At 39.8% G+C, this 13,375-nt stretch overlaps 1 protein-coding gene across 2 annotated transcripts; it reads right to left on the bottom strand.

The window, feature by feature from the left end:
- Nucleotides 1-8,117: 8,117 nt before the first annotated feature.
- On the bottom strand, nt 8,118-12,218 carry LOC121985773 (jasmonoyl--L-amino acid synthetase GH3.5-like). 2 transcript variants are annotated; one of them, XM_042539405.1, is made up of 5 exons: nt 12,011-12,218; nt 11,106-11,434; nt 10,917-11,018; nt 9,877-10,697; nt 8,118-8,821 (listed from the first exon to the last, which is right to left on the bottom strand). In XM_042539405.1, exons 2-5 carry the CDS (start codon nt 11,384-11,386, stop codon nt 8,277-8,279), a joined length of 1,749 nt encoding a protein of 582 aa, XP_042395339.1. In that variant the 5' UTR covers nt 11,387-11,434; nt 12,011-12,218; the 3' UTR covers nt 8,118-8,276. The 2 variants fall into 2 exon arrangements, with proteins under 2 accessions (XP_042395339.1, XP_042395338.1); XM_042539404.1 differs by having other exon boundaries at nt 11,106-11,471.
- Between the last annotated feature and the right edge of the window lie 1,157 nt (nt 12,219-13,375).

Below are 13,375 nucleotides of genomic sequence, written 5' to 3' on the forward strand. Positions count from 1 at the left end.
ACACCAATGATGGGTATACTGACTCATTCCGTCCGTAAGCTGAGTCAGACGGACCGTCGAGTGAGGTAGCGAGGATGTTGACGGAGTCGCAGTGTTCCGGAGGGGGGGGTGCGTTGAGATGACTCCCGTGTTGACCAAGTCTTCAAAAGTCCTCTGGTTAACGCTACCTGCAGCTAGCGGCCAGGTTGTCCCGGTCCCTAGTATTCCGAGGCTTGAGGCAGATCCAACGAATATATGAATAACAGACTAATAATAGAATAATAAAATAAATGAGAGACGAGTATGGAAAACGTATCATGACCCAGGGGGGCGCCCTCGGATGGGATACTACTTAAGTTGTCGCGACCCAGAAGAGTAGGTGACTTGGAGCCGGATGAAGAGCCGGATCTGATGACGCGGAGCCGGACGCGGCCTAGAACCGAAAGACGAGCTGCAGGTCGGGATAAAAAACTGGCACGCAGGTCGGGAGGTATTAGCGGCACACAGGTTGGGATATGACTTCGGCACACAAGCCGGGCTAAAATATCGACACGCAGGTCGAGACACGAGATCGGCATGCAGGTCGGGATACGAGATCGACACGCAGGCCGGGACACGAGATCGACACGCAGGTCGAGACACGAGATCGGCACGTAGGCCGGGACACAAATATCGACACACAAGCCGAGACATAAAACATCACTCAAGTCTGGTCCAGACATAATGACAACGAGGGCTCGAGGGCCCGATCGACATCGGAGACATACGACACTACGGATCGAACATCGGACCAACACTGGCAGTGTACGATAGGGTGTATCGGATGTCAGATCGACTTTAGATGTGTACGACGCTACAGATCGAGAGCCGGAGGTCGGATCACCGGCTTTGAGATGTCGGTAGCGACGCCGACAGCAGGGGACTGCTCGCTGATCGATGATGATAGTCATGGCTACTGAGAAGAGATGGAGGAAGCGTGCGAAGAAGAGGAAGCGCGGCTATGGCAGCGGGCTGGAACGCCGGAACAAGGGTGGAGTCAGCGCATGGTGGCTGTCGGCGAAGTGTGGCGGCGAAGAAGAAGAGAGCTGTGGCCGGCGTTGCGAGGAAGAAGAAGAAGAAGAGGAGTCGTGGCCGGTCTGGCGGTGGCGTCACAAAGAGGAGAAAGCTCTCCCCTCCCCTTTGCTCCTGGTGGATGCGGCGAGAGGAGGAGTGGGAGAGGAGAAGAGGTGGCGACCGACGGCCGGTGGCAGCGCCGGTGAGAAGCGTGGGAAGGAGGAAGAAAAGCCTACTCCTCATTCCTGTTGGCGGCGGAAGCAGGGAGAAAAACGCCCCCCCCCCCCCATCTGCATACTACAGTGCATCCTCTTTTCTCTTCTAGCCCTAACCAACCAAAAGACTAAAATGCCCTCCTTCTTCCCCTCCAATTTATTTTTTACCCTTAACCTATACCCACATCACTGGCTATGAAAGCTTTATCTTAAAGCTGCACTATAATTATATTAAGGTATCATTGATTCTTTTAGTTATTACATTTCTTAAAGATATTAGTATTGTCTATCTCATAAAGCTTCTACAGGATATGCTATTTTAGTTGTATTAATCCTGGACCCAGAAAATTATAACCTTGATCTCTGTGAGTTACTTGGAAGAAACAGGGACATCATCCAAGCAATATATATAAACAGGCACGATGGTCGGTATAATAATGGCAATACCAGATCAAGGAAACAATAGACTTCTCATATTAATTAGATTTTATTTAACTTCACTCTTTAGTCTGACTTGAAGGAGAGACACTTGATGGTAGCCGAGATTATCCCCAATACAATTATCTTTGACTACACATTTAATTGAGCTTCATTCGACTTTGCTCTTCAGTCCAACTTGAATGAGGGACATTTGATGATAGTCGGATTTATCCCCAAGATAATTATCTTTGATCACATATTTAATTGGACTTCATTCAACTTTGTTCTTCAGTCCGACTTGAATGAAGGACATCTGATGGTAGTCGGATTTATACCTAGGACATTGGCGAATTATTTCCGAGCAATATAAATGAGTTCCTCTCAACATTTGGGTTAAGTTCCATAGAGCAATGTTATTAAGTTCCGTAGAGTAATATTATTAAGTTCCGCAAAGTGTTATCACCAAGTTCCGCAGAACACTGTCATTAAATTTCGTACAGCAATATTACTAAGTTTTGCATAGCAAAATCATCAAGTTCCATAGAGCAATATTACTAAACTCTATAGATTAATATTATTAAGTTCCTCCTAGCAATAAAGATATGTTCTATCGAGCGATATAGATAGGTTTCGCTGAGTAATATAGTTAAACCCTTCTGAGCAATATGGTTGGATTTCTCTAAAGTGATATGAATATTATATTATATAAATTTATTAGAATTATTTATTTATAACTTTTAGGGCAATTTAGTCTTTATCATTTTCAATTAAGGGTTTAAGTTTTTCTTATAACTAACTATATAAGGCTTTGTACCCTTTATTTCTAAATTACTTTTTGGATTTATCAAATCAAGACGGCTACTTTTTTCTTTGATGTCAATTTCTACATGATATTAGAGCCTTCATCTCTATGTTTTTTTTTATAATTTGATTGAAGAACTGTTAATTCGATCCACAGTTTTCCTTGGCGTCAATTTCTTTTATTTTCGCATCAACTTGGTTTTGTTTGTTGTTCGGTTATCTGTGAGCACAATTCATTCTATCATCATAAGTGGTCGCACAGATGACTCACTTCAATCGATCGGTGTTTGACTGGATGGAACAAATTATTCGTATTATGAAAAACTTCTAACGGGAAGCACCTATGTGGGGATATGTTTTAGGTGTGTGAGTTTAATCTACGGACATCAATGTTGATGATTATGAAAAGTCGTTGGATGTTTGGGAGACCGATAATACGAATATTATAATATGGATTAATAATTCTATTTCACACTCCATTGGTGCTCAGTTAGCCAAGTACAAGACAACCAAAGAAGTTTGGGATCATCTGGAAAGATTATACACACAGTTCAACTTTGCCAAACAATATCAATTGGAAGCAGATATCTGCGCACTTCGACAACAAGATATGGGTGTCTAAGATTTTTATTCTACCATGTCAGAACTATGAGACCAGTTATCACTCAGAGAATCCTCATAATTACGAGCATTCTTAGCTTATCTCACTTGTAGAGAAGAACAACGTTTGGTCAATTCTTGATAGTTCTTCGTGATTACTTTAAAGGATTACATGGAACAATTTTGTATCATAGTCAGTAGTCCTCTCCCTTCTGTTGATTTAGTAGTACATGAATTACTAACTAAGGAGATTTATCTTAGGTCTCAGATTGATAAAAGGACTATTGCACCATCTACGCTATCTGTTTTTGAAGCACACAACAGTCTATGTCACATAATCAAAGTAGGTCGACTTCGAAGGTTTCTAGTAGTGAGTGTACTTATTGAAAAGAAAAAGGATATTGGAAGCTAAGTCTCAGTGTCCATTATTGTTGAACAAAGGTAAATTACTACAGTAACAAAAATAATCATCGCAACAGCAATATCAGCAACAACAATCTCAATAGCCACCATTGCTATATCAAAAGCTTTATGAAAATCTGGTAATTAACAACAACAGTTGCCAAATAGACTATCTCGATCTAGTAAAACAATGGTTGCCCCCTCTTTAGATCTGCATATGCTTGAGCAGTTTCAATAGTTCCTTGCCTCACACCCCTCTGCCATGTTTGCTTCTTCTCATATATGTTTGTCATCCTCTGGTGCTTCAGGTATATCTTCCTCTTTATGGATCTTGGATTCTGGAGCCTCTCATCATATGTCACCTAACTTGTCATCTTTTATCTCCTTATCTTCTAATTCATCTTTATCAGTTGTTATGACTGCTCATGGTACCCCGATACCATTATTAGGTATTGGTTCTGTTATTACAGCTTGCTTGTCTCTTCCTCATATTTATTGTATTCATAGTATTACACTTAATCTTATTTCTATTAGTCAATTGTTTGAATCTAGATATTCAATCTCTTTTTCTTCATCCAATTGTTATATGCAAGACTCGCGATCTCAAAAGGTGATTGAGATAGGCCGTAGATAAGGGGGACTCTGTCTTAGATAAGCTTCAAGTACCAGATATTGCAGCTTCTAGTGTCAATTTGTCATCTTTTCGATTGAGTCATTCTTCTTCTGATTTTTATTTGTGGCATACTCGTCTATGTCATGTTTCAGTGTCTCGTTTATAATTCTTATCTTCGTCTGGAGTATTAGGAACTTTAAAATGTCATGATATTTATTATTATAGTGGTTGTAAACTGACAAAATTTTTTGTGTTACCTTTTAATAAAAGTCTATCTTTTTCTCCTAATTCTTTTGGTTTTATTCATTCTGATGTGTGGGGGTCTTCTCCTATTACTACAAAAGGAGGATCAAGATATTATATTTTTTTATTGATGATTGCACTCGTTATACTTGGGTTTCTCTTATGAAATACAAATCTGATTATCTTACCATCTTCAATAATTTTAAAGCTCTTGTCAAAACTCAACATTCAGCGGTTATCAAGTGTTTTTGTTGTGATTTGGGGGGGGGGGCGAGTACACTTCCAATATTTTTTCTCATTTACTTGCATCAGAAAGTATTATACATTAAAACTCGTGTCAAGAAACACCTGAATAGAATGGGGTTGTAGAAAGAAAACATAGATATCTTATTGAGACAACCCGTTCATTCTTATTGTCTGCAGATATTCCTAGTATTTTTTGGGGAGAAGTAATTCTTACTGCTACTCATGTAATTAAGAGGATTCCAACTTCTCACAATTCAGGTTTGTCTCCGTTTCAAAAATTACATGGTCGTGCTCCAGATTATTTCTCTTTACATGTTTTTGGTTGTACCTATTTTGTTCTCTGACCACACGTTGAGCGTGATAAGTTGTCCTCTAAGTCTGTATTGTGTGTCTTCCTTGGTTATGGTGTTGGTTAAAAGGGATATCATCGTTTTGATCCAATTAGTAAAAAATTGTATGTCTCTCATCATGTTATGTTTCTTAAGCATATTCCTTTTTTCTCCATACCTTTTCTACCACATGACATGACTCATGCAGATCTTATTCGCATTGGTCCCTTTCGTACCGACACCGATGAAGCCTCCCATGGCTACTCTTCCACATAATGACTTCACTAAATCCGGTATTCTTGAGACATCTCCTCAACCTCCCCCTCCTGCGACTGTTCCATCACCTTGTGAGATTATGAACAATCATATTTGTCGGTCTATACATCCTTGTAAGTCTACTAAACTACTTGATTTTGCTTATTCTTGTTATTCTACTTCCTTTGCTTCTTTTGTTGCCACTGTTCATCATTTTTCTAAGCCTTTATCCTATAGAGAAGATGTTAGTAACCCTCTTTGGTAGAATGCTATGGATGAGGAATTAACTGCTCTACATCACACTCATACTGGGGATTTGGTACCTCTACCACCAAGGAAATGCGCCATTGGTTCTCGCTGGAGCTATAAGATCAAAACTAAATATGATGATTCTGTCGAATGGTACAAAGCTCGTCTTATTGCCAAATCTTACTCTCAGGAGTATGACATCGATTATGACAAAACTTTTGTCCGTGTTGCTAAAATGACCACTATTCGTATGTTAATTGTCGCTGCCTCTGTTAGTCAATGGAAAATATCTCAGATGAATGTCAAGAATGCTTTATTAAATGATGATCTTCAACAAAAAGTGTATATGGTGCCTCATCCTAAAGTTGCTCACCGATCTGGTGAAGTTTGCAGGCTTCACAAAGCTCTCTATGGACTCAAACAAGCACCACATGCATGCTTGGTTTGTGAAGTTCTCTACGGTGATTACCTCACTTGGCTTTTGTCCCAGTAATCATGATTCAACTTTATTTGTCAAGTGTAGTGTGCAGGTCATATAATTTTTATCTTTATATATTGATGACATGATAATTACTGGTGATAATTTTAATGGAATTGAGTCTTTGAAGTTTGAATTAGCTCGTTTCCCTATGAAAGACTTAGGTTTACTACACAATTTTCTAGGGATCGAGATCACCTCTTTACCAAAAGGTTATCTCTTGTCTTAGTCAAAGTACATAGCTAAACTATTTGAGCATGCACGTCTCACTGACAACAGGGTAGCTGATACTCCCCTTGAGACTAATGCTTGTTATTCTCTATCAGATGGTTCTCCTTTGCCAGATCGTAACCTCTACCATACAATTGTGGGAAGCTTGACTTATCTCATTGTGACTCGTCCTGATATTGCATATGCTGTACATGTGGTTAGTCACCGACCATAGTTCATTGGGATGCTATTCTTTGCATTCTTCAATATCTTCGGGGAAGTCAGTTTCAAAGTCTCTTATTCCCTTCCACTTCCTCGCTAGAGGTCTATGCATACTCCGATGCTAATTGGGCGAGCGACCTTACGGATCATAAGTCGACCATTGACTTCTGTATTTTTCTTGGATATTCTCTTAGAAAAGTAAGAAGCAAGATGTTATTTCCAGATCCTCCACAAAAGCTAAGTATTGTGACATGGCTACCACACTTGTGAGATTATTTGGCTATGTTGGTTGCTTGCATATATGAGAATTTTTCTTCAGAAACCTACTGTTCTTCATTGTGATAATCAGAGTGCCATTCAGATTGTGCACAATATAGTTTTTGATAAGAGAACGAAGTATATTGAGATAAATTGTCATTTCACTCATCATCATCTACAACTTGGTACTATCACACTACCTTTTGTTCCTTCCTCACTGCAGATAGCTGATATGTTTACTAAGTCTCATTTCGCTTCACGCTTCCGATTTTTGTCTGACAAACTCTCAATATTTCTGGTTGTAACATCGTGAGTTTGAAGGGGGATGTTAGATTATATAAATTTATTAGAATTATTTATTTATATCCTTTAGGGCAATTTAGTCTTTTACATTTTTAATTTATGGTTTAAGTTTTTCTTGTAATTAACTATATAAGGCTTTTGTACTCTTTATTTCTAAATTACTTTTTGGATTCATCAAATCAAGACGGTTTGTCAAGCATCAGAAGTATTACACACTGATCTTCAAAGAAACCTTCTGCCGAGAATTAAGGATATCTTCACTTGTTAAAACAAATCTTTTGCTATGCATCAAGTATTAGGAAGCTTCTGGTTATTAACACATGGCGATCGATGAATGGAGAGGTAAATAGTAGGTGTCAGAGATAGTTCTCTTTGATTCATTTTTTGTAATACATGGCAATCAATGAATGGAAAGGTAAGTAATGGATGTCAAAAGCAATTTCCTTGACGCCTTTCTCATCTTATGTGGCGATTAAGAAGTGGAAGAAGGATAATGGATTGTCAGAAATCTCATCTTCGCTTTCTTAGGCTGGAAGAAGTAGAAAGGCGTGAAAACAAATGACGCGGAGATTCCCTTCAGATATCTATATAAGTAACATAATAGGTAAAGTATTGGAGGTGGACCTTCTTATTCTCGCATACAGAGGTGACTCTTTTCCATTGAAGTTTTTTTCTTCTTTATCTTTCTTTTTCTCCTCCTCTGTCTACTTCTTCCAACGACTGACTTAAGCATCAGAGGGGTTGTGCTGATAAGCTAGTCCAAATGCTAATCTGTGTTATATTTTAAGGCATCGGATCTTACGAGTTAGGAGACGGATTAAGCTTTTTTTAAAAGAAGAAGCCCGAGCGAGTAGAAAACAGAAATCATCAATAATAATTGTTCACAATTATAAGGTCATTTAGGCTAGTAGCCAAAAATCTCTCTCCTCTTTCTTATCTCACTCAAAACTTTGTAATAATCTTCCAGCCCTGTCTTGAGTTTTTCTCTTCTCACCTTCTTTTTAATAGTTCCAAAGCACAAAGAGAGGAAACTAGAAGACCTTATAGTCCAACTCCGACTAGAGGTGCACATGCAACAGGATAGCTTAAAAGAGGGCCAACAATAGGTTTCAATAAAGGCATAATTAAGTCCACCTAGTCGAAACCCAAGGCAAAAAGTTTACGACCAGACTGGAGATAATTGGATCGACAACAAAGAATTTCAACAACAATATTGATAACAAATAGTAGTTAAACTAATATTTCAGAAGCTTAAGGCCAGAGATCAAATTTAATTGGAACGGATTTACATCAGCACTAAAATTATACATCCTAGTACTGAAGATTATGCACTGAGTAGGACTCCTTTGATCACAGGGTACATGAATAAATACACGAGAGAGGAGGTTTACTAGCAAGTTTTAGTTTTCATAAGCAGTGCTGAAGTAACAGCTTGTAACATTCATGCACAAGATCTGCAAAACCTTGCTGTTCGACTGGCTGACACAGCGTGGTGCCTTAAACTGGCTCAAAGCAGCCCCAAGCCCAACATAATAGTGTAAGACCATATCGAATGTTCCTTTACGCACAATGCGAAGTTCTAGAGGTCCAATGGCACTGACCTTTCTGGAACCAACATAACCAGCATCGGCAAACGATAGGTCTAAGCAGTTGCAGCAGCTATGGAGAATCTCATCATTGGAGACAGAGCTTAGCTCCCAAAAGATCACATAGTGTCCTGGCTCTGTCGAAGTGTCTACATGGCTAGTGAAATCCACAACCTCAATTTTTTCCTCGGCCAAAAGCTTGGCTGCTGCTTCAACCGACAGCTGAAGGTCTTTCTCAGTGTTCTTATCTATGTTAATGCTGAGAATTAGGCTTCTTCTGCGCATGAACTGAAGCTCAGGTGTACAGTTGTGAAAGCCAGTTACTCTTACAATATCCCCCAACCTATACCGATACAAACCTGACACAAAATGCACATCGATCAATCATATATACAAAATTTTACGCCAATGTTAAGAAATGTGTTAAGGGCCTAGTAAGCTTCAAGAGCAAGGAACTATGATTTTGATGGAGTGCAAGAACAAGTATCGATTTGGTGCAGGCAACTATAGTAACACAAAACATCAATTTTGAGATGATAAACATCAATGTTGCATCATTAATGCAATGTGGAAGCTTATAAATAAGAAGATAAAGAAAGGCAACGAATTCAGAAGTCTCCCTTGTGGCTGTCAAGTTATTAGTGAATGGAGAATGAGAGTTAACAACTAACAGCAGGTCACATCAGTCCAGAAAGTCACAGCCATGAGGAAATGTCAGTGTAACTGGAAAAGTTAGTTGGCGAAACATTTGTTTCAGTACTGTTATAATATTCATGGATTCCTAAAAGAATCCAGATCCAAATAGTGCAAAAACATGAGAGACGTTTCATCATGATGTATTGACAGTCTGTAGGAGGGAAAAAAACAGAGGTGACATGTTTTTATGCACATCTCCAAACATGTCTGACCCCCCACAAAAAAAATTTTGAAGCCAACTATTCTATCATGACCAACCCTTATTGAAAATATGTCCTTGAATCCTTTTACTAATTACCAAACCTAAACCATCAAAATCGGCCTTCCATGATTGATGCATTTGTTTTCTCTGAAGCTCTAGTACTTGTGTCTAAAGAAAAGGTTGAGAAGTAATACAATGACTGGAAGTTGACTAGTCGATCCAAGCACAGTCATAGCTGCATATATTTGGATTTACTTGACCAATTAATCAGAAAGACACTTGGCTTTTCTTTCCATCTTTATGTTGCGAGTACAGGCATGTTAATCCACTAAAAGAGTCCTTAGCTTGGCATGGCTTGGCATAGTTTAAATTAATATATTATACAGAGTCGCTGACCTACTTCAATAGTTCAATCTGTCCTTTGCAACTAGAAAATTAATTTCTATAAAATATTAGCAGACAAATGGAAAAGGAAATTGGAAACAGCAAAAGAGATGTGTAGATGAAAGATGATACCAGCGAAATTGGTAATAACAACTTCATATTCTTTGCCAACCTCAACTTCGGTGAGGTCTACTGGCTCTGCTTCTTTGTAGTGAATGGAGGTGAGACTACTCTCCAGCTCCTGCATGCCAAGCTTCTCCAAAGGAATGAACTCGAAGTAACCGATATTGGGAAGCACTGCAAAGGTAGCCAACTCTGGAGGCAAACTAGGATTCACATTGGCACCGATCCATCCTTCTGAAGAACCATAATCAGCACTCATAAGGGGAAGATTCCCTGCATAATGCCTTAGTTTCTTCAAGTATGGCTCCATAGACCCAGTCATAACGCCGTAGACATACTTTGCATTAGGCCAAAGCTCTGGAATCACACCGTACCAGTTACTTAATCCCACACACTTTTGGTAAATGGAGTCCGCCAGACTTGGATTGGGGACTAAAATCTTAGAAACAGCTTCGCGAATAGATGGAACGGTGATTCTGCTTGAGAGGACTCCTTCTCTAATATCTGTGCAGATTTCCTCCCACACCTGCTCAAAAGTTCGAAACGAGTGAACTAGGCTGTGAGCAAAGGTGGAAAATATGAACTGCACTTCATCCGAGTAGATTAGCCCGCACAGGAGGTGGCAATACAAGGACTGTCGGTAATCTGAACCAAATATAACTTCATCAGGGCTTGTACACTGAGATTGGATATCATTCATCGTGCGTTTGAATTGTTCACTTCTGTACACATTGGTTGTTGCTGTTGTGGCTGTCAGACCTCCATTAGTTTTGACCTGTTTGCTGCCGTAGATGAACTGTAAAGCCTTTCCATCGCCTATTGGATACTCTCTAAAAGAAGCAGCCAGGATATTATTAGAAAATCTAGCACTTAGGAGATCAAAGTGGAGTTAAGCTTCCAAATCAAATAAGCTATGATGAACGACAACACCAGAAGAACAATACCGCAGAGCCAAAATGTTGCGAACATAGACAACAAATCATTGAACCAGAAGCCTTATGCAAAGCAACGAGAAAAATGCAGCTAATGCGCTCGATCGAGCCCCATACCTGTTTCTGAATGCATATGAAGTCTGAAATATCTGCATTGTGGACTGAACTAACTCCTCGTTGAATGGTAAATACTTTTGTTTTCCTTGTGTGGTGCCGGAACTGAGCCATTAGAGGAACAATATGAGTTAGGAAGGCCAGATGAAGAGAAGGTAATAACAAAAAACAACACAAGTCCAAAAGCACCACCTGAGTGAAATTGAAGTTATAGGCTTCCCCGTCAGAATAGGAGAAGAATCACCATCCGAGATCCTCTGGATGTACGGCTCCAAGTCACCGTGCGTGACCAAAGGGACGCGGGCCTTGTAGCTCTCTGGGTCAGTTCTTCCTCCAAGGCCTAAGTTCTTCAAGTACTCTGCTTTGCCATTTTGCTCAAGAATTTTGCGGAGGGTCTCTCGCTGGTGGTGACCGGCAGACTTGGTCACTGTTTCAAATTCATCTATCACGCTTTCGATGTTGAACACTCTCATCTTCTCAGACGGTGCCAGTAAAGCCTCGAGAAGAAATCTCCAAGATCGCTGATTCGAGTAGAGAACAGACCAAATACAACCGTGTCTGAGAAAGTTTGGTGGTTATTAATGGAGTATAAAATCGATTTATTGATAGCAAAAGGAAAAGGAAAAAAAAATCATCCGCCCGAATCCCGAAAGGCAATTCCAAACGTCAATTGCAAAGCAGACCAGCTAATACGGCAAAATCGAACACAGAACACAGTTCTCAACGAGTAGCGAATACGGAAACACTCAGACAAAAAGGAAGGAGGAGAGACAAGTGGGCAATCACTCTCACTTTCCTACCGAAAGAATGGCTCATCCAATAAGAACGATTCAAGCTGACAATTCTTTCGAATCGAATAATCCCTCGAAACAAAAATTCCTCAAGGAATAGGCATCAAATCCGTAAAAAAAAACTCACGCTCCATGTTCCCCAATCCCTCCATGCGGTCTCCTCCGATCGAGGTAGCGATATATAAAAGATTTATGGGACTGGTCCTCGCAGGAGGGCGGAGCAACGACTTCCTTCCAAAGAAAGGCCGAGCGGAACAAGAAAGTTCAAAGAATAGTATACGCGGCACACGGGCATCGATCGCTCACCTTTCTCTCTTCCTCCACGGGCAAGCCGTGATCAAAGGCCAGTGAAAACGACGGCGATCGCCTTCTTCTTCCTCTGTTCCGTCCCGAACTCGCTCTGCTAGCTGCTGCCGCCGCCGAGTGGGGAGGGTCAGTTATTTATAGTGGAAGCAGGAAAACTGAAGCAAAGACTCACTCCATGACTCAATTCCCTCGGGATTTCGTTTTGATATGGCAGAAAACAATTCCACATTTTTACGCCATGAGGTGAAAATTAAATTTGGTCTGCTACCGGACAAAGTGCGCCTCGAACGAAATTTGGGTTTAACAAATTATTGGACTGAAATCAGTGAGTGGGAATATTTCTGGACATATGTGTCGCGACAGTTACAGAAATTTATGCTGGATCAATTATTTTTTTCTAAAAAAAAATATCGTCCTAAAATTAGGCAGAATTAAGCAGTTTCGAGCGTCATAGTAACTACCCGCTCAACTTTAGGCTATGTTTGATTGGGTGTAATGTAATCTAGCTTGTAATGTAATCAAATTTGTAATGTAATGTAATGTAATCTTGATTACATTACTACGTTTGGAAAGGTAATGTATGTAATATTTGATTACAAGGATGATTACATTCTTTTATTTGGTATCTATTATTTTTTATCAGGAATGTAATTTGTATTATTACAAAATGACAAAAATGTCCTACGACATCTACTGACGGTCGCTGCACTTCTGCCGGAGCTTGCGGCAGCTACCGATCGGCGGCGGGCGACGGCGAGCGGCGGTGGGAGGCGGGGGCCGACGGTGGACTAAGAGTATATTCGGTATTTAAATTTTGGTGGGACGATGACCTCGTAATGTAATCGGATTACATAGCATTTGCTTTGTAATCTGGATTACAAAACTTCACTACATTTTATAATCCAGATTACATTACATTACAAGTTTAAAAGTGAAACAAACAAAATAATCTATCTTGTAATATAATTAACTAACAATTATCATCATCAATGGAAAACTCACGGTCACAAATCACTAACTATAATAAATCCTGACCATGAGTTGCAGTCGCACCCTGGCTACGAGTCACAGCTGCAGCAGCTAGGCCACAAATTGCGACAATGGTGACTACGAACTCGCAGCCAGACTGCAAATCAGGCGAGCTTGAGAATTGAACAGTCACGAAGCTCATGGCCACGAATTGGGCCCTGCATTTCTTTATTTCTTTTTTTTTAATGACGGTTTGGAAATTTTTTATAAAAAAATGGTTAAAAAGTATTTGAAATCAAAATAAACTAAAAGAGCAATTCAAATGAGTTAATAGATCTAAACTAAATAAATCAGACCGATTAAATCTTCAAAATCAGGTAGGATCGATGAACGGAT

The sequence above is a fragment of the Zingiber officinale genome, chromosome 5B (assembly GCF_018446385.1).
Source record: "Zingiber officinale cultivar Zhangliang chromosome 5B, Zo_v1.1, whole genome shotgun sequence".
In the NCBI taxonomy this organism is placed as follows: Eukaryota; Viridiplantae; Streptophyta; class Magnoliopsida; order Zingiberales; family Zingiberaceae; genus Zingiber; species Zingiber officinale.